This window comes from Lipotes vexillifer, unplaced genomic scaffold (genome assembly GCF_000442215.2).
Source record: "Lipotes vexillifer unplaced genomic scaffold, Lipotes_vexillifer_v1.1 scaffold68, whole genome shotgun sequence".
Lineage (NCBI taxonomy): Eukaryota > Metazoa > Chordata > Mammalia > Artiodactyla > Lipotidae > Lipotes > Lipotes vexillifer.
In genome coordinates, this window is record NW_006791676.1 from 1227352 (window position 1) to 1249012 (window position 21661).

The 21661-nt window shown below is 39.4% G+C and overlaps 1 protein-coding gene and 1 pseudogene across 2 annotated transcripts in view; one reads left to right on the top strand and one right to left on the bottom strand.

Annotated features, from left to right (window-relative positions):
- The window catches only part of GCG (glucagon), a 9662-nt gene extending 5654 nt beyond the window's left edge, over positions 1-4008 (top strand). The window contains exons 4-6 of one of the 2 annotated variants that reach the window (XM_007464492.1): positions 1278-1415; positions 2764-2907; positions 3517-4008. In XM_007464492.1, coding sequence (XP_007464554.1) covers positions 1278-1415; positions 2764-2907; positions 3517-3523 — 289 coding nt within the window. In that variant the 3' untranslated portion in view covers positions 3524-4008. Of the gene's footprint in view, positions 1-1277; positions 1416-2763; positions 2912-3516 lie in introns of those variants that run through there. The other variant, XM_007464493.1, reaches the window with a different exon arrangement.
- A 1857-nt stretch (positions 4009-5865) lies between these two features.
- On the bottom strand, positions 5866-6467 carry LOC103088213 (securin pseudogene; annotated as a pseudogene).
- Between the last annotated feature and the right edge of the window lie 15194 nt (positions 6468-21661).

The window sequence follows — 21661 nt, forward strand, 5'->3', positions numbered from 1 at the left end:
TTTTTTTTTTTTTTTTTTTTTTTTTTTTTTTTGCTGCATCCAGGCTACTGGATGAAATCAGCCGCAAGAGTTTCACAGGGATGGTGGAATTTCACAATTTCTTTGGAGGGTGACCCACAAGGGGAAGGGAGTTATACACACAAAGTAGCTGAAGGAATCTAAAAATCAGGGAAAGGGAATAAATTTGTCTGGATAGAATGGAGAAGGGGGACAGAGTGAGACGAGCCAGCAGGAAGAATAAAAAAGAGCTGTTGACCAAAAATCCTTAAACTGGAGAGTACAGGAAAGATGGTAGTCATGGTCACAGAAGACACTGCGAGAGGTCCTCGTTAAGGATTACAAATGAAGCCATTGGTGAAATGGGAGAAATCACATATTTGAAAAAATGCAAACAACTATGTTCATTTCTAGAAAGAGAATGCCATGACTTGGTAAACTAATGTAAAACAATCCTAGCTCCCAGGCAGTTTCTGTTGTGTTTAAGATGAAACCTTCCAGGGCTAATATATGATGGAGCAACTGACCATCTATCTGGTCAACCACCTCCACAGAGCACTCTGTACACATTTGAGGGTGATACGGGGTCATCTTCTTCGCTTTCCTCACTGCTAGCCCATCACACATTTCCTTTAATCCAATATCATGTGGTCTTTTTTTTTTTTTTTTTTTTGCGGTACGCGGGCCTCTCCCGTTGCGGAGCACAGGCTCTGGACGCGCAGGCTCAGCGGCCATGGCTCACGGGCCCAGCCGCTCCACGGCATGTGGGATCTTCCCGGACCGGGGCACGAACCCGTGTCCCCTGCATCGGCAGGTGGGCTCCCAGCCACTGCGCCACCAGGGAAGCCCCACCATGCGGTCTTTTGATGACATTTTGAGATGCTCCTTTGCTTTCCCTTGATTCAGTTAACTAACTCTGACCCCATATGTACTAATGACAAGCTGCTGCTTTGTTTGCAGGTAGCATAGCACAGTGGATAGCCCCCATACATTGAGACTGAAGAAAATGCTGCTTTAATAGTCAATGGCACAGATAAGCAGGGCAGGTGAAAATGGGTCACTGGGTGGAGTGAGGGAGCTTAGCCCTCCATAATTTTTATTAGCCCCCCAACAACCTTCACTCCAGATAATTAATGTAGCTTCCAGATAAGTCCTCTACCCACCCTCATCTCTCAACACCACACAGAATCCCGAACCCAAAGCTGCCAATGCTTGCTTATAGGTGAGAACCATATTTCTAAAGAGACAGAGCTTCAATTTAACTTTCACATTTCTTTCAGGAATAACATTGCCAAACGTCATGATGAATTTGAGAGACATGCTGAAGGGACCTTTACCAGTGATGTAAGTTCTTATCTGGAAGGTCAAGCTGCCAAGGAATTCATTGCTTGGCTGGTGAAAGGCCGAGGAAGGCGAGAGTGAGTCTGTACATTCTTATTCAACCTTTCTTTTTTCTTCTTCTTTTTTTTTTTGCTTGATGTGAAAAACTTAGAATACGGTTATCTATATACGGATCTGCATTACAGAAGCCATTAGTATAGTCTGACAGAGTAAAGAAATAACTCCTGTTGGTGGGAGACAATTTACAAAAGTCTCATCTGTTTTATCTCTGTTAGCAAGTATTAATAGAGTCAAACAGGTTACTTTTTATCCCCCATTATAGTTGTATTATAATTAGGGTATTAATTTGCCAATCCAGGACACTTTTGAGAATAAACAGAGTGCTTTTGATAACTACACCAGGAAAATAAGCTTAAACTAGGACTGTCCAGGAAAACTAGGGATAAAGGAAATGAAGAAATAATGCAGAAAACTTAGTTTCACTTTAAATATTTACATAATTTATGTGTTAGTAAGTATTGAGGTAAAAATGTGATAAAGACTGAAAGGAATTAAACTTAAGAAGTTTAATGAAATGACATTCAAAATACAGATACGTGGCAACATCCATATATTTAACAATGTGCCCATTTTTTATGGGACTGTCATAAAGAGAACCATTAAATTATCACAGCTGAAAATACGCCCAAGAACTTTAGGTACTTTCTTGGATCTTACCACAACCAATCAGACCCCTGAACCATCCTGTTTTCTTGTGACCATTTTGATCGACATTTGAATTATGAGAAGCAGGAAATTCATGTTCCACTCTATTTTTATTTTTAGTGAGACTTTAAAGAGCTCTCGAGGCAAAAGGGAACTAGTATTGTTGCTGATTTTAAAAACATTAACAATCAAATTTACAAAATCAATGGGAAAAATAGTCACACAGTCAAATTTACAAAATCAGTGGGAAAATAGTCACTTACACTTGACGCTATTTTATAGTGTTTTAAAGGGATACCAAAAATTCTGCTAAATAAATCAATCGAAGAGAAAATCTGATATAGACTAAGGTTTAACCCCTCAATACTGCACTTGGCAAGGCTGTCTTGATAATCACTAGTTTTATAGGCTCGAATATATTTTTATGAATTATAAACAAATTAAGTCTCAATAATAACTTCTGTGTTGGCAATACACTAAAATCTTTGAAGCAGCTGGAATATGGAAAAGGCCTTAGTTTCAGGTCCCAGCTCTGCGCTATTCTACCGAATTCCCTTTCTGATATGCAAGTTTCTATGAGGCTTTTCGTGATAGGCCCTCTGTAAATAGAAACATATGGTTTTCTCAGCAATGCTTACACATGTTACCAGTGATAGGCAACCAATAAGCATTTATTTGAAACGTTTAACCAAGTACTGATTTTACCCCTCTTTTTCTCAGTTTCCCAGAAGAAGTCACCATTGTTGAAGAACTCCGCCGCAGACACGCCGATGGCTCTTTCTCTGATGAGATGAACACAGTTCTCGATAATCTTGCCACTCGAGACTTTATAAACTGGTTGCTTCAGACAAAAATTACTGACAGGTGATTTATTTTAGTTCATTCTGAAAACCATCAACACTTTCATAAATATGATCATACTGCTACAGGCTGTTCCTATGTGGGGAGAGAGTCTTTACTCTCTTGGTATATAACCAAAATTATGAATCATTCAAGAGTACATTATTATATTTGTTTTCTGTCATTACAATTTTATCCATTCACTCATTTATTCCAAACACATTTCCTGAGTGTCAATAAGGGACAAGGCATTTGGAACACATTGCAACTTGCTATGTATGTTGAAATTTTAGCACAAAATAAAATACCAGTATATATGGTATTAAATACTTAATGTAATAAGCATAGCAGTAAAAATTTAAATGCCAAAATTAACCACTTATCTTGATAGGTTGTAATTGCCTTTTTTATAATTATTCATACACTTTATATTTCTTGATAGGGACACTTTAGGGTAAGCCATCTTCAAATGTAAATATTTGAAAAGTCCAAAAGACAAAGGGATATATAAGATGAAAAGACATAAATAACTTTGATCAAAATAAATCATTGAAATATTTCCTGGATAAGTTAACTATATCATCTGTGTATTATACTATGTTAAGTCACTTTCTCTCTTTTTTTAATCTCCAGGAAGTAAGTGTGTCATTACTCAAGTTCATCTTCACAATATCACCTGCCAGCCATGTGGGATGTTTGAAATTTTAAGTTCTGTAAATGTAAGAGGTGTATTCTAAAGCCATATTGCTTTGCATGCCAATAAATAAATTTCCTTTTAATATCGTGTAACCAAAAGATCATAAATAAATAAACCATTGTCAAAATAGTGCTAAAATGTCAGCTTTAAAATAAAAAAATGCAGAATTCTCTTATTTTCTTCTTATTTTGGATGAAGTACCCTAACCTGCTTACACTTAGCAATGAAATTGTTGTTCTGTGATATAGTTTGTATATATAAATTACTCCAATCACAACATATCTGCGTTATAATAACAGGATAAGGGAAGGACTGGTAGCCACAATTGTGAAACTGAGAGAGAACTTTCTTCTTAAAACTTTTGTCATAAAAATGCTCGGCTTTCAATATATAAAATATAGACTGAATAAAATTTTCAGGCTTCTTCACCATGGTCTGTTTTCTCTCTTCTTTGTGCTCCCACTCCTTCCAAATACCCCTGCTTCCTAAGCTGGTAGCCCATAAGCCAAATCTGATGCCCAGCCGTGGTTTCATGTTTTAAGTTGTTACACAGTGCTTTAACGTTTTTGGCCAACATTGAAAAATCAAGGTATTTTACATTAAAATGTTGACTTCTTACATTTCTTGAAAAATTAGGTCCTGAGGAAATATTAGACCCACAAAACAAATCTCTTCTGAAGCTGAGAGCCAGCTGCCTTCTTCTGAATGGTCACATGCTTTTCAGCTCACTATTGTGCCCCCTACACACACACACACACACACACACACACACACACACACACACACACCACACACACACACAACTGTGCATGTTATACATTCACAACCAGATAATGTACACAGGTAGCCACTTTCCCCAGTCCACTTTATTTATACATCTTACTTGCCTGGCACCTGCAGGCATTTAAATTTGTCTATCATACCCTGTACTCTTATCTCCCTGTCCTGCAGTGTCCAGTATCTTGGGCCAGTCTGATACTGATTGCCGTGTCAGAGACATTTCTTTGCTGTATACAGACAGCATTGCCAACTCTCTTTCTCTCTTTTATTATTGAGATATAATAAACACATAACATTGTGTTTGTTTATGGTGAACATGTCAATTTACATTTATGTATTGCCATATGATTACCACCAGAGCTTTAGCTAACTCCTCTGTCAGGTCACACTATTATTTCTTTTCTGTAGTGAGAACATTTAAGATCTAGTCTCCTAGCAATTTTGAAGTATGTAATACTGTATTATTGACTATAATCACTATACTGCCCATTAGATCTCCAGAACTCACTCATCTTCTAGTTGCAAAGGTGTAACCTTTAATAACAGCTTCCCCACCCCCTAGGTCCTGATAACCATTGTTTGTTCAAGAGTGTGTTGTTTAGTTTCTACATGCTTGTAAACATTCCAGCTTTCCTCTTGTTGCTGATTTCTAGTTTCATATCATTGTTATCAGAAAAGATAGTTGGTATGATTTCAATCTTCTTAAATCTACTAAGACTTATTCTGTTACCTATCATATGACCTATCCTGGAGAAGGTTCTATGTGCACTTGAGAAGAATATGTATTTTGCTGCTGTTGGATGGAATGTTCTATAAATATCTGTTAGATCCTTTTAGTCTAATATATAGTTCAAGTCTAACATTTCCTTCTTGATTTTCTGTCTAGATGATCTATCCATTGCTGAAAGTAGGGTATTGAAGTCCCCTGCTATCATTATATTGTTGTCTATTTCTCCCTTCAGATATGTTAGTATTTGCTTAATATAGTCAGCTGCTCCATTGTTGAGTATCTATATTTTTATGATTGTTATATCTTTTTGATAAATTGACCCCTTAATTATTATATAATGACCTTCTTTGCCTCTTGTTACCGTATTGGCTTAAAGTCTATTATAAGTATAGCCACCCCCACTTTATTTTGGTTTCCACTTGCAAGGATTATCTTTTTCCATCCTTTCATTTTGAGCCTATGTATGTCCTTAAAGCTGAAGTGAGCCTCCTATAGGCAGCATATGGTTAGGTCTTGTTTTTTTATCCCTTTATACACTCTGTGACTTTTGGTTGGTGAATTTATTCCATTTACACTTAGAGTAATTATTGATATGTTAGGCCTTATTAATGTCATTTATTAGTTACTTTTTAGGTGTTTTGTAGTTCCGTTGTTTCTTTTTTTCCTCTGTATCTGCTTACCATTTTAAATTAGTGATTTTCCATTTTCTTCTTGTTAAACAAAAAAATTGCTTATTAATACAAAAGCACGCACAAAGTATAAAGCAATAAGAAATTTAAATATCTAAGTCAGAGCAAACAGGTGGCAATTCAACATCCAGAGTTGACAAATTGCTTGAAAGAAACTGCAACAGATTAGATTCCCCCTGATGAAGAGGGAATCTTCAAAGGCGAAGAGGGGCCGAGGTATAACAACTTTTCAAGTTTCCTCTCCTCACTGAGAATCATGAGAGACACTCCATTCAAGGGGAGGTGTCCAATTTGGTGCTTTTAAGGCAGGTCAAAACCCTCAAAATCTAGAGGATTGAAGGGAAAATGTGTCTCTATTTCTGGATAGGTATCATTTGAGGCAGGAACAGAGCTTTTTCTTTAACAGTGTTTTTGGTCATCTTTTTGGCAGAGAAGTTTGTCTCTGAGGCATCTATTAGTCTTTACTGACTTTTTTTGTAGCTCTGTTGACAGTTCCTAAAGACTTTCTGGTGGCTTTAGGTAAGGCTGTTGGAAAACCAAACATTTTGCAAACATGTGATGTTGAAACCCAAGATCTCCCATCTAAGACTTTGACTGAAGTCCTAGACTCCAGCTTCAGTCTCTCCTTAGAAGCCACACAGATGCCTGGTTCTCCATTTTCCTTAATAACAAAGATCAGAGTAGTCATTCTGGATTAAGCAAGACTCAGTCTCTTTTTCTGTTCTGACTGCTTTTCTTGATTCTCCACTCTGATTCCCTTTTATCTTTTGTGAATCTACTCTAGGTTTTAGTTTTCTGGTTGCCAGGAAGCTTACATAAAACGTCTTATGGAAAAAACAGTTCATTTTAATGTGATAGCCACTTAACTTCAATCACATATGAAAACTCTACACTTCTACTCCCCGACTTTTATATTTTTTATATCACAAGCTATGTCTTTTTATATTATGTGTTTGTTAACAAATTATGGTAGCTACTCTGCTATAGATGCTTTCTATTGCATTTTCCATTTCATTCATTAGATTCTTCAGCTCCAGAATTTCTGTTTGGTTCTTTTTCATGATTTCTATCTCTGTTAAATTTCTCATTTTGTTCATGTATTGTTTTCCTGATTTTGTTAAATTGTCTTACTGTGTTTTCTTGTAGCTCATTGAGCTATTTTGAATTCTTTATCGAGTACATTGCAAAATTCCATGTCTTTGAGTTTGGTAATTGGAGATTATTGTTTTATTTTGATGATGACAAATTTCCTTCATTCTTCATGTTTTTGGAGTTCTGCATTGCTGACTTCACATTTGAAGTAGCAGAATCACCCACAAATCTTTACTAGTTCCCGTCAGGTGAGATACATTGATCCTTTGTCCTATTATATCTGGGGTTTCTCTGACCTTCTATGGATACACCAACTCCACACATCTTGCTCCCTCTTGTGGCAGAATTCTTAAGCTTTTATGCCTTCTCTGGTTCTTCCTACTCACCAGGTGAGCTGCTGGAAGCCTATCTCTTTTTTCCAAAAAGTAGCGCTACAGCTCAAGTTTGTGATTTCTTCCTTGCCCACAGACTTCGGTCTGATTTTCTGAGCACACTCCATTTGCTACACTTGGGAGCCCACACAAGGAGGAGTGGGGCGAGGTGTGTGTTTACTAATTGGGGCATTGAGGATGCCTGCAGTTCTGATGGGGGGGATTCTCGCAGTTGGGCTTCCTGTGGAGTCCTGAAAGCAGTCAGCAGGACTCTCCAATGCCCTTTGATATTCTTATCTGCCTCTCTCCTCATCTCCTCATCCTCCAGTCATGGATGGCCTCGCCTCAGTACTGTGGGTACTGCTGGAGAGAAATGGGTTTCTCCAGTAGCTTCCCACACAGCTGGGGTAGCCTGGCACTCATTCACCACTCACCTTTTCTCCCCCAAGAGAGGTTGCCACCAGTTAGTTCAGCCCTGCGCTATGTCACCTTGGGGGAGGGACAGAGCTGGGTGGTTCCTCTGACCCTCTCCAAAGCATCCAAATTTGGTTTCGTTTTTTGTTTTTGTTTTTGCTCCAATGGAGTGTTGGAATAGCCCCTCAGGAAGGCTAGACCTCTACGAAGTCTCTCTTATCTTGGATGGCTGCCCAAGTCAGCACTCTCCAGGTTTTCCTCAACTGCCGCCAAGGGGTGTTGGGGCAGGTTCACCAGCTCCTGCTGGTTCGCAGACTGTACAAAGGTCTGTCTTCCTTTTGCCAGACGCACAGTTGGGAGAGACTCCTTCCAGGTCCCTTGACATATGGTGCTTGATACCACAACTCTACAGACGTACTTTTGTTCATAAATGGATGCTGGTTTTTGGTTGTTAAAAAGGGGACAGAAAGGAGGAATGTATTATGTCAAAATGATGCCGACATTAATTTGAGTTGGATCCTCTTTCTCTATCTTTAAAGTGCCTGTAAGCCAGAATTTCCCAATTACCCACCAATAAGTTTCCAAAGTTTATAAATTACTTATATACTTTGACCAAAAGGAGTAATATCTGTAATATCTGTAATAATCCTCTCACCCATTTACATAATGACAAGCTTTTCCTGATCTGGATAGACAATATAAGATTAGCATTATCTAAGTAGGTTTAGTGCCAGCTGTGGGAGCCTGAGCAGGTAATTTAAGCTGCCTGGGCCTAAATTCCTCCTGAGAAAAAATTAGATGAAAAGTGCCTAATCACCACCATCTTTCAGAAGTCTTTGTTTATAACTCTGTATTTGTCTTACGATGAGTTCTCAGTAATAATAGCATCCTGAAGTATATATCCTAAGATCATTATTATGGAGCTACTCAGGGCAGAAGTTACCTTTGTATGTATCAAGATTATGTCAGTCAGCTTCTCCAGAACCAAAACTAACATGTTTCCCTCCAAAGCATCTGAAAGGGGAAGGCTCATAGGCTGCACAAGTTCTTTCTGAGTAGGGTTGTTGTTCGTATATTTGTTTGATGTTTTAGGTAGGGGATGGCTTTGTGGATTGTTAAGGCATTCAACTGATAAGATCAATGTACTGTGTTTTTCACAGTTCTGAGCTAACAAGCTCAAGGCTATTCTATGGGACTTCCCTGCTGGTGCAGTGGTTAAGAATCTGCCTGCCAGTGCAGGGGACATGGGTTGGATCCCTGGTCCAGGAAGATCCCACATGCCGTGGAGCAACTAAACCCGTGCACCACAACTACTGAGCCCACGTGCTGCAACTACTGAAGCTCGTGTGCCTAGAGCCCATGCTCCACAACAAGAGAAGCCACCGCAATGAAAAGCCCGCTCACTGCAACAAAGAGTAGCCCCCGCTTACCACAACTAGAGAAAGCCTGCATGCCGCAACAAAGACACAATGCAGCCAAAAATAAATAATAAATAAGTAAATAAATTTATTTTTTAAAAAAAGGTTTTTCTACGATGTCCACCATGGTTTCTTTTATGCAAATTGTTGCCTTTACTCTGATACCAATGTATCACAGGTGACATAACAGGCTCCATTTGGAACTGACATTTGGTTTAGAAACTAAAGAGATATGTGCTCTTGTGACCCCAAGTCCAAAGCTTGAGAACACCTCCATGCCCACTCCAGTTAAGCAGCAGCCTTCAGAACCAGGGATACAAAGGAGAGGAGGTAGGCAGCTAAGGAAACTGACACCTAGCTGGAGTGAACAGAAAAGGGAAGCATAAAACAGCAAATGTGAGTCAAGCCCAAAATAATGGCAAAGGTCAAAATCTTCCCTTAGGTTTAAAAAGCAAACTAAGGGATGACAGTGGGACATAAAGCTAAGGATGGGGACTGCAAGCCTAGAAATGAAGTTGAATATATTAGTTACATATTATGTTTACCTGTGTGTAATACAAACTCAATCACAGAGACTGAACTAAATAGGAGGATATATATTTTTTACAAAACAAGAAGTCCAGAAGCAGGAAGTCCAAAAGTAAGCATATCAGCAATAATACGTGCTCTTTATTCTTCTGCTTTGCCATCATTAGCAGATGGCTTTCCTCTCACAGTCACCTCAAATTTGAAAAATGACTGATCCATCTCCCAGTTTCCTGTCCATTTTTTTAGAGAAGATACAGAGGAAAAAAGGATGGGTAGGAGGATATAGAGGAAGAAGAAGAGGAGGAAAATGAGAATAAGTATCTAAAAGGAGAACTGACAATCAGGAAGGGAATGCACAAATTTTTTTTTTTTTTTTGCGGTACGCGGGCCTCTCACTGTTGCGGCCTCTCCCGTTGCGGAGCACAGGCTCCGGACGCGCAGGCTCAGCGGCCATGGCTCACGGGCCCAGCCGCTCCGCGGCATGTGGGATCTTCCCGGACCGGGGCACGAACCCGTGTCCCCTGCATCGGCAGGCGGACTCTCAACCACTGCGCCACCAGGGAAGCCCAGAATGCACAAATTTTGAAAAAGCAAAACATTCCCAGGAATCTCCAGAAGAATTTTGATTTTTTTTTTTTTTTTTTTTTTTGGCCAGAAATGTGTCTCATGACCTCATCCTGGCTACAAGGAAAGCTAGGGAATTTTGTCTTTCAGATGAATATGTTGCAGTCCATACAAGACAGGATTATATTAGTAAGGAAAGGTAAGAGAATGGATATATGTATGAAATTAGAATCAAGCGGTGCATTACCACAGTCAGGTTTGAGATGCCCAAGCCACATTTTACTGAGTGCCACCTTTGTAGTTTGAAGTTTCATTGGCCTAAGTCCAAGCAGGTTTGCAAAACCCAGGACTCCCTCTGAATTCAATGTGATAAAAGTAAAACATCCAACAAAGATTACTGTAGAACATTTAGATAAGACTCATACAAGCATTTTATATCTTTAATTATAGAACTAAGATTAAATAATGGGGATAAGATTATAAAGCAGTCATGTTGAATGAACCAGGCAGATATAAATATAAAAGAAAGCAGGGGTTGAACTATTGGCACCAAAAGTTAAAACTCCAGCAAAAAATTATTAAGGAAAAGAAGGATACTTTAAAATGCTGAGTGTTCTGAATCATAATGAAGAGCTATAACAGCTGTTAATATTTATGCACCGAATAACACATCAACCACTTTCATAAAGCAGAAACTACATGAGATTCAAGAAGCAATAGTCAGAAACACACTGGTAAAAAGAAATCTAAACTCTCCTCTCTTAACTCAAGATGGAGCCAGGGAAGAAAAAAATTAGGATACAGAGACCTAGACAACATAATCAATAAGATAGATCTTATAGATCTAAATTGAACTATGAATTCTGATGAAAGAGGATACATGTTCTTCAAAATGGAATGGAAAAGTCACAAAAATTGACCACATTGTTGGCCACAAAGAAAACCTTAATTATACAAATAATTGTACAAATTTTGAAGATTGGAATCATTCAGACCATAGTGGAATTAAGTTAAAAATCAAAAACAAAAGATAGTTTAAAAATTCACAACTGCCTGAAACTAGGCAATCACTTCTAAATAACCCATCAGTCAAAGACATCATAAAGGAAATCAAAAAATACTTTTGAACTGTACTATAATGAAAATAAGATAAATATAAATGAAAGATACAACTAAAGCTGTATTTAAGAATAAAACATAGCTTTAAATATATTTGTTAGGAAAGAAGAAAGTTTGGAAATCAATAGCCTAAGCTTTTACCTCTAAAAGCTGGGGGGAAAAGGACAGCAAATTTCAGAAAGTAAAAGAAAAGAAATTTTTAAAAACTAGAAGAAAATAATGAAACAGATAAAAATTGGTACTAAAAATTAACAAGGGTAAAAGTTAGTGCTTTGAGTAGATTAATAAAATTAATAAATCCCTAGCAAGACTAGGCAAGGACAAAAAGAGGAAAAATTACCAATACCTATAATAAAAGGGGACATCTCAAGATCTTATAGACAGTATAATGATAATAAGTATATAGTACATAAAATTCTATGCCTGGTAAATTTGACAATTAGATAAAGTGGACAAATTCTTTTTTAAAATGTTACTTAAATAGACACAAATAATAGGATAATCTTAATAGTCCTCTGTCTACTATGGAAATTGGATCTGTTATTTTAAAAACTTTTCCAGAAAAGAACTCCAGGCCCAGATGGCTTAACAGGTGAATTCTTCTAAACATTTAAGGAAAAAAAAAAAAAAAAACAATATTACACAAATTCTTCAAAATAAGGAGCAAATATAAAACATTTCCCACCTCATTTTATGAGACCAGGATAACCTTGATACAAAAATCTGACAAAGATTTTACAGAAAAGGAACACAGTAGATCAATCTGACTGAACATAGGTAAAAAAATCCTATATAAAACATTGATGAATCAAATCTAGCAATATATAAAAGAAATATTACAGAACAAACAAACAAAGAATAAGAAGAAACAACAATATATAAAATAAAATAAATTTGGAAACAACCACTGAAGTGAATGAAATTAAAACAAATATGAGACTATTGAAAATGTCTATGATTTATTAGAATAAAATGTATTTGAAAACCTAAAAGAGAGAGATGAAATTTGAAAGAAAATGTAATTTTAAAAATTGACATTGGTAGAGATTAAAAAAGCTTAAATAAACCAATTTCCATAGACGAAATGGACAAAAATATCAAAGAATCATCTCATAAAAAGTCAACAGGTCTAGGGGCTTCCCTGGTGGTGCAGTGGTTAAGAACCCACCTGCCAATGCAGGGGACACGGGTTCAATCCCTGGTCTGGGAAGATCCCACATGACACAGAGCAACTAAGCTCATGCACCACAACTACTGAGCCTGCGCTCTAGAGCCCATAAGCTACAGCTACTGAGCCCACGTGCTGCAACTACTGAAGCCCGCGTGCCTAGAGCCCATGCTTCTCAACAAGAGAAGCCACCGCAGTGAGAAACCTGCACACTGCAATGAAAAGTAGCCCCCAATCGCCGCAACTAGAGTAAAGCCAGCACGCACCAACAGACCCAACACAGCCAAAAATAATAAATAAATAAATTTATATTTTTAAAAAGTCACTGGGTCCAGATGGTTTTGCGTGGAACTTCTATCGGACTTTCAAAGAAGTTGGTAATTACAATACTTCATAACTTATATCAGAGGCTAAGGGGAGAAAAGGAGAAGACCAATGTTCTAAATCTTTTTATAAAGTGACTGTAACATTGATACTTAAGCTTGATAAAGATAGAAGAAAAAAAAACGGAAAATTGTGAGCTAATTTCATTTATGAAGTTGATTTTAGAATCCTAAAAATCGGGCTTTCCTGGTGGCGCAGTGGTTGAGAGTCCGCCTGCCGATGCAGCGAACACGGGTTCGTGCCCCGGTCTGGGAAGATCCCACATGTCGCGGAGCAGCTGGGCCCGTGAGCCATGGCTGCTGAGCCTGCGCGTCCGGAGCCTGTGCTCCACAGCGGGAGAGGCCACAGCAGTGAGAGGCCTGCATACCACAAAATAAATAAAAAATAAATAAAAAATAAAAAATCCTAAAAATCCCAGCAAATAGAATTCAACAGCATATTAAAAATATTAATACACTATGATTAAATGTAATTTATTCCAAAATTATCAAGGGGGTTCCATATTAGAAAATCTGTTAATATAATGTACCATATTAAGAGATCTAAAAAGAAAAAAAATTATCATTATCTCCACACATGCTGCATATAAAATTTTAATAAAATGGAATTAATGCATTACACATTTATATCAAATTTGTAAAAGCCAACAGCCAAAATGGTGGCAAAGATATGGCACTGGAAGTCTCATATATTCTGGATGATAGTATAAAATGAGATGAGCACACAGGAAAACTGTTTGGCAATATGTTATAAAGTTAAACATATATGTACCCTATATATATTACCAAAAGAAACATTATTATGAACAACTTAAATACTCATACATCTATCCATAGGATACTGGTTGAAGGAATCAAGTTACTTCGACAAAATGGACAAACTGCATAGCCATTAAAAAAGTGTGTATTTGTATGTATATGATTTGAACAAAGATGTTCTAGTAGCTTTCCTAATAGCCGAAATATTGGAAACCCAAATGTCCATCAACAGAAGAATGGACAGAAAAACTGGTATATTCATACAATGAAATGATACATAGCAATAAAAAGGACAAATTATTATGATAATACATGCAACAAGACAATTAATCTCACAAATAATATGTTACACAAAAGTAGCCGAATACAAAATACTACTTGATTCTATTATAAGAAGCTTAAGAGCAGCACAGACTAAGCAATGGTGGTAGAATAGCTTAATGGCTGCCTCTGGGGAGGGAGGTGTGGAGTTCTGAGTAGAATGGACACCAGAGAGCTTCCTAGAAAATGAAAATGACGGAAATGTTCTATTTCTTGATTGAGATGTGGGTTACATGGAAACGCACATTTATCAGACGTCGGCAGAATGTGCACTTAAGATCTATGCAGTTCACTGTGTATAAATTGTGCCTTAATAAATAAATTTAAATATGCAAAATCTATATGAATGAAACTATATTAAGATATTAGTTCTAACTCAAAATCTTGGCAATACACTGTTGACAAGGATGTGGGTACACAGAGCCTTTCAAATGCTGCAGATGAGCATACAAAATGTCATTACTCCTTCTGGAGGAGTATTTGACAATATACCAAAACTACTTAGACATTTGCCCTTTTCCTCAACAGCCCCAGTTCTAGAAATTTACCCTAAAGATACACACTAAAAAAGAAAAATCTAGGGCTTCCCTGGTGGCACAGTGGTTAAGAATCTGCCTGCCAATGCAAGGGACACAGGTTCGTGCCCTGGCTGGGGAAGATCCCACATGCCATGGAGCAACTAAGCCCGTGTACCACAACTACTGAGCCTGCGCTCTAGAGCCCACAAGCCACAACTACTGAGCCCACTTGCCACAACTACTGAAGCCTGTGCGGCTAGAACTCGTGCTCTGCAATAAGAGAATCCACAACAATGAGAAGCCCGCGCACCGCAACGAAGAGTAGCCCCCGCTCATGGCAGCTAGAGAAAGCCCATGCACAGCAACAAATACCCAACACAACCAAAAATAAATAAATAAACTTATTTTTAAAATAAATAAAATTTAAAAAAATCTACTTATGTACAAAGTTACTCTTTGTGGATATTGATTATTCATTGTAAAAAATTAGAAGTAACCTGAATACCCGTATGATACTAGTTGAATGAATCAAGATACATCCATGAAATAGGGAACTGTATACCCATTAAAAAAGAAGAAGAATGAGTTTCAGCTCATAAAGATACGTTTGTTTCCAGTAGTATTAGCGTAATTGTTGGGGAAGAAAAAGATTTTCCTTTGCTCTTCTAGTTTCCTCTGGCTGGTCTAAAATTAAATTAACATTAGATTAACAGGAGAAAATCAAATTTCATTTCATACATGCAGGAACCCCACATACATGAGAGATTCTTCGTAATAACTCTTTTACTGGGGAAAATCTCCAATCTAAATTCTTCTAGGTAGTTAAGGGAAGGACAGTAGTTTTTCTTGAGCCTATAGGGCCTCCACTGCCTTTAGCTCAAAATAATCCACATGCCAAAGTAGCACATCTTAGGGAGGCCTGTCACAGCCTGGCCTGGACACTGACAAAAGGGTAATTTCATGATTCAAGGAAAGCCTCTCTGGGATGCCTCCACCTGGAGATAGCCAGCTCACACATGTCGATTGTGGTCACTTATGTATCTCTGCATACACACACGCACACACACACACACACACACACACACACACACACACACACACCAAAAGCACATTATAATAGCATTGCAGACTCTTTATCCAAGTTACACACCTGTTCCAAGGCCCCACATGAGCCACACCCCAGAGTACCAGACATTACCCTGGAAACAACTATTCCTCCAGAGATGCCATGCCCACTAGCAGAATGGGACCACATCACATCAGGACATCAGGTAGTGACTGAATGGGAAAATAGGCACAGCATCTTCTGTACCCCGGCTCTAGACAAAATGGTGGCAGATAATTGCCCCCTTTGCTCCCAAACAAAACTCTGGGAGGCTCCCAGCTGGGGGCGTGTTCCCTGGGGCGATAGACCCTACTGCTATGGCAAATGATTTCTATTTGACGGCCACCGCCCTCTCCTGGAGCTAGTAGGTATGAAACCACCTTTGTGGATACGGTAAGTCCCCTACATACGAATGAGTTCCGTTCCGAGAGTGTGTTTGTAACTCCAGTTTGTTCTTAGTCCAACAAATCTAGCCTAGGTACCCAACTAACACGATCAGCTATATAGTACTGTACTGTAATAGGTTTATAATACTTTTCACACAAATAATACATAAAAAATAAACAAACGAAAAATAAAGAAAACATTTTAAATCTTACAGTACAGTACCTTGAAAAGTACAGTAGTACAGAACAACAGCTGGCATAGAGGGGCTGGCATCGAGTGAACAGGCAAGAAGAGTTACTGACTGGAGGAGGGAGAGGAGGTGGGAGAGGGTAGAGCTGAAGTGTCGTCACCAATAGGAGATGGAGGGCAAGCTGCAATTTCACTCACGGCTGACGCCGATGGCACAGGGTCTGGTTCCTTGCTGAATTCAATCCTATCTGCCCTCCTGAAAAAATGATCCAGTGATGTCTGGGTTGTAGCTCTTTTTTTTTCTCATCATAGATGACACAGTAGCACTGGATTGCATTCTGAACGGCTGCTGCAACCTTCATGTACTGTTCTACATTCGGGTCCTGTGCCTCAAGAACTAACAGTGCCTCATCAAATAAACAAAATCCCTTCGCGATTTCCTGCGTCGTGCATCTCTTCAGTTCTTCGATTACTTCTTCCTCTTGTCTCTCTTCATCCTTTCTCTGGGCCTCCAATTCCATCAGGTCTTCATTAGTAAGCTCCTCGTCTTGCACAGCAAGGATTTCAGTGAAGTCGTCCTCTTGCAGATCTAGCTCCAGCTTCTTGCTGAGGGTCACTAAGTGGCTGAAGAGCTCTTTGGACTCATCAGCCACCTTCCTATATCCACGTAAGTCATGAACAAACTGCGGGCAAAGGTTCTTCCAAACCCCATTCATGGTGACGGCTGTAACCTCACTCCAAGCAAAGTCAAGGTTTTTTATGGCCTTGTAGATGTCATAGTCCTTCCAAAATTGTCACAAGGTTGTTCCTGATTCATCACTCGCCTTTACTGCCTGAGGAAAGTGTGAAATAAATAATATTTCTCGAAAGTCGCTGTAGCTCCCTGGTCCATATGTTGGACAAGCAACGTAGTATTAGGGGACACTATTAGGGGGCAGACTCCTACTGGCTGCTTCCTCCTGAAATGCTACTTCCCATTGTGTAATCTCCTTCTTAAGCAGGTACTCATTCACTTTGGCCCATCAGACATTGTCGAGTCAGATCAAGGTACCATTTCACTTTCCCAAGCTGTTCAATCATGTCCTACATCTAGCTAAGATCCATCCAGAACATGGAATCTTATGGAATTTCCACCTAGCTTACTGACCCCAAGTGACCAGACTTATAGAGAAGGACAATGGCCTACTCAAAACATGCTCCTCAAGCTTTTAAACAATAAATGATCACCCAAATAGACAAAATTTTTACCCCAAGCTCTCATACTCCTTAGCTCCTGGCCTCCAAGTCTCCAAACCCCTCACGTCACCGACAGTCTTCTCCAAAGACTTCCCTACTGGTACTTACAGGGAACTCTCACTCCCTCCATAGCAGAGAGGAGGTCATTCAAGTCTGCTTACAGATAAATGCTTCCCTCGTCATTTTGACTTTTCAATAATCTCGCCATCTTCCACATACTGGCAGCCCAACTGAGGGTGGATTGTGCAATATGACCCTCTCATAACAGAGAAACCAAGGGAACAAAATTGTTTAGAAATCATGATTATACAGATATCATTGGCCCAGATGATGGCCCAGTACCAGACATGAAGTTCAGGCCACTGGCTCTGCCTCACTATTCAGGTAATAAAAGTTGGTTAATTAAACCAAATTCATCAAAAAGTTTACAAGAGATGGAAATTATAGCTCCAGAAGCCACTAGTGAATAACTGTGTGGGTCTCAGAGTCCTCTGCCTAATGGATGCCAGTCACATTAGGAAGTGAAATCCATAAAGGAACCCTGGAATCCAGGTCACTACAGCACCTTGGGGGAGGAGGAAACAACCTACTGATCCAAAGCAACTCTATCTTTGATCAGTATCCAGATTACTTGCTCTGAAGGAGGCCCCAGCAAGCTAGTCCAATGCAAATACTCTCCTTTATTATGGTTATTGCTCTTAATTGTGTACAGCCTGGATGATAGGGTTGCTAGTGGACCCCGCAGGCCTAATCCTGTCCCAGGAGATGTGTGGGAATACCAGCCAGGTGAACAACTGCACAGGAGGATGGCTGAGTGACAGGCCCTGTTGGAAGGACTTCGGCCAGCGTGCCACCAGGAGTGGATTCTGACTCAGAGCTCACTTCCTTTTATATTAAATGTCTCCAATGGAAGCCATACTTAAATGAGCTGCTCCCACCTTATACCATGCTTCAAATTATATCCCAGGCAGAATGGCCTCCCAGTGTAATCAAATCAGACCCATTTGGTTGGCAGGTTTGTGCCCTAATGGTTCTACTATATAGTCTTAACGGAGCAATCTCTGGATTTTAAAGCTGCCATCCACAAAATGTTCCTGCAATTAGCCCATCAACATGCCCAGAAGCTACATGCATCATGGATGGAGTCCGCACAAAGCTCCGTCATAGACATCACACACTCCTTTGCAAGTCGCCCCTGAGGATCCTACAGAGCTCACCGAGATCTGCTCAACTAGCAGTCGATCCTGTACTTGTAATTTCATCCTGAGATAGGCCTCTAGCATATATACTTAGAACTTGACAGCAGCCAGCCACTCCTTCATGTGTCCCACCCAGAAAAGTCACCTTCCCCCAAGTTGGCCTTTACCACCCCCAAGACACCAGCACTTCAGAGGATGTCACCCCAGCCCAAGAGGTCACCATTGGAGATGACAGCACCTCAGTCAACACACCTTAACCTCACTAGACATTAGGATCCCACCCTTCCCCACATCACCTTCCCACCAGGAGGGAGATGGCTGTGATGACTATCAGCCTGGAGGCTGAGTTGCAAAAATGCTTCCAGTTGGTCAGCTTAGAGGACCCTGTAGAATACTATTTTTCTAAAATAACTAACTGCTTGCCCCGAGAACCATGCGTCTATCAAAACACTTGCAAAACCGTAAGTCTCCTGCCAACTGCCTGGCAGCACTAAACATCATTCACCTCAATGTCAAGCCAAACAATGTATCCGAAACCATACTAGCCATAATAAGGTGCTTCCTCAAAACATCCCTAGCTTGACCTGCTTAGATCCCAAGGTCAGGGGCTTCTGGCTGCTGTGTTCCCCGCTCAGTGTCCTAGATTACAGCCTTTCTTCCCTCCTGATGCATCCATGAGAGACCCCGTTCCCCTGTTATTCCTTCCACTCCCACTGGTATCTCCTTCACACCCAAAATTGCCACCTCTGAGATGAACAGTAACATGTTGGTAAATGTTTAATGGCCCATTCTCAGGGGGTGAGAGGGGAATGAGGAGGAAACACTTGATTTGTAGTTATTGCCAGTGTTCATGGTGTGAGTACCCCCACTATGGCCAATCTCACACTGGACATAGATTTGGGAAGAAATGTGCACTATTGTTACTCCCCGGCGTACGAGCCCACAACATCATTCCACAAGATGAGAAAAAGTGATGAATTAAGGATTCCTCCTAAATTTTTATCTTCAGTGATTGGGTGGTGTGGCTGAGATGCTACATCAGGTGAGTGAGAGCCATTGTAATTTGGGCATTAAAAGTGAATAAATGTGAGAATGAAAGAATACTAATTTTAGAAGAGTGGGTTACCTCTGGTTAAGAGTCAAGGGAAAGAAGCAGAGATTGAGCATAATACTTCAACTGTTATGGAATTTGGAAGTTTATATTTTAGGGTTGGTGGTGAGTATATTGGTGTTCATTAGTCTTCATATTTTCTTAAATGTCTTAAAAGTGTCACAATAAATTATAGATGAAATGACGATAAGGAAAGAGAATAAGGAAAGGCTATTGTGTTCCAACTTCTCAATAAAATACCCATAAAGACAAAATAATGATAAAAATAAATAATAATAACAATAATTTATTATTTTGTAGCCATGGCTTGTGATTCTGATTACACTTCTATAAACTGAGCTCCTCTCATCACCTTAGAAACTCTCACTGCATAATATACGCATACATAGACTATATTTCATCTACTCATGCCCAATTAGACATAATATTCCAGGACACAGGCGTGTTTAAGAGCACACTAGCTCACATGTATTTTAGAGCAGTCACTGTGACCCTCACATTTTAGCCCACATCTTCTGTCTAATTTCAATTTCTTTCCTTATTTTCTTTCATTCTTCCTTTGGCCATCTTATTGCTCTGGATGTCTTTGGCTTTTGACACCGATATCTATGTTTCCTACACATTAGCAATGCCCTCTGTTTTCTTTTTTCTTCTTTCATCAGGAATGAACTGGAAGCTCATAAAACAACTTTAAAGATTAGAGGGAAGCAGCAGGTTGAAGAGAATTTCAGTAATTCAATTGAAAAATGATGAAGACTTGAATTGAAGAACTGATAGTGAATAGAAAGGAAGATGTAGGCAAAATCTTAAGGAGGTGGCATGAATCTATGAAGACGGAATAGAGTTGCATTCTAGATTTCTGGTTTGGCATCTAGGTGGTGTCCTTCACTAAAGAGTACATACTGGCTGAGGAGCAGGTTTTAGAAACTGGAGAGAAAACAGTGGGTTTAGTTGGAACATGTAAAAGATATCCATCTGAATTCTACACCCACACTTACCCCATGAGAACCCACTGAAACTTGTCCCACCAAAGAGTAATGGAGCAACAGAATTATAGTGGATTAAGGAGAGACAAGAAAATGAGGGGTGCAGACCCCAAGTATAAACCACTGTGGTCTTTCAAGTTTTGCCCGAAAGGAAAAGAGTAGGAACAGCTGTACTGTTTATACATAAGAAGCACACAGGAACAGTATGGTTGGAAGAGGGTTGGGATTTGATGCTATCTTTGCATAATGTTTCATATAGAATAGAGAAAACTTACCAGTTGTTCAGATGGAAAAAGGAGGAGAGAGAGGGCTGGTTAGTAGAACTAAGGAGCGGTTGTTGATTGATTGAATATTTGTTGGTTGGTTTGTTAAGATGAGATGACTTGAGAAGAAATTTGTGTCTCCTCCCTCCCAGCCTGGGCAGACCACATGGAAAGCAGAGTTGGGGAAGGCTCCTCTTCAGATGAAATTGCACTCTCTTCTCTTTCAAACAGAGACAAGTAAGAGAAGGAACAGGGCACAGAGATAAAATACCACCCTTCATAGCCTAAAATGTCAAATACTGTAGGTAACCAAAAACAACGACTGAAGAACAGCACGAGTTCAGAGACTTTCATAGGGCAGAATATGAGTTTCAACAATAACTTGGCTTGAAACTAATTCTGAAGTTTTTCTCTTTACAAATGCTATTTCCCCAGGGAAATCACACGTCCCTGCCAAGACAGAGGGAGTTCTTGCCTTCCCCCCTAATGTTTTTGAGGGATTCCTCTCACTTTTCCAATAATTATCATTTCATTTGATGTTTGAAATCATTTCTATCCGACGTCTGGAACAAACGCATGGCATTTCTAGGGAACTGGCTTTTTCTTTCTTTTTTTTTTTCAAGAAAGTTACATTTGGAGTAACACATCTTCCTTGAAAATTCATGGTGCTTCACATTCTTAACAATTTTATACCCCAGCTAGAGAAATGGAGCAGAAGGCAGTGGCAGGTCAGCGTGGTGGAGTTGAGAGA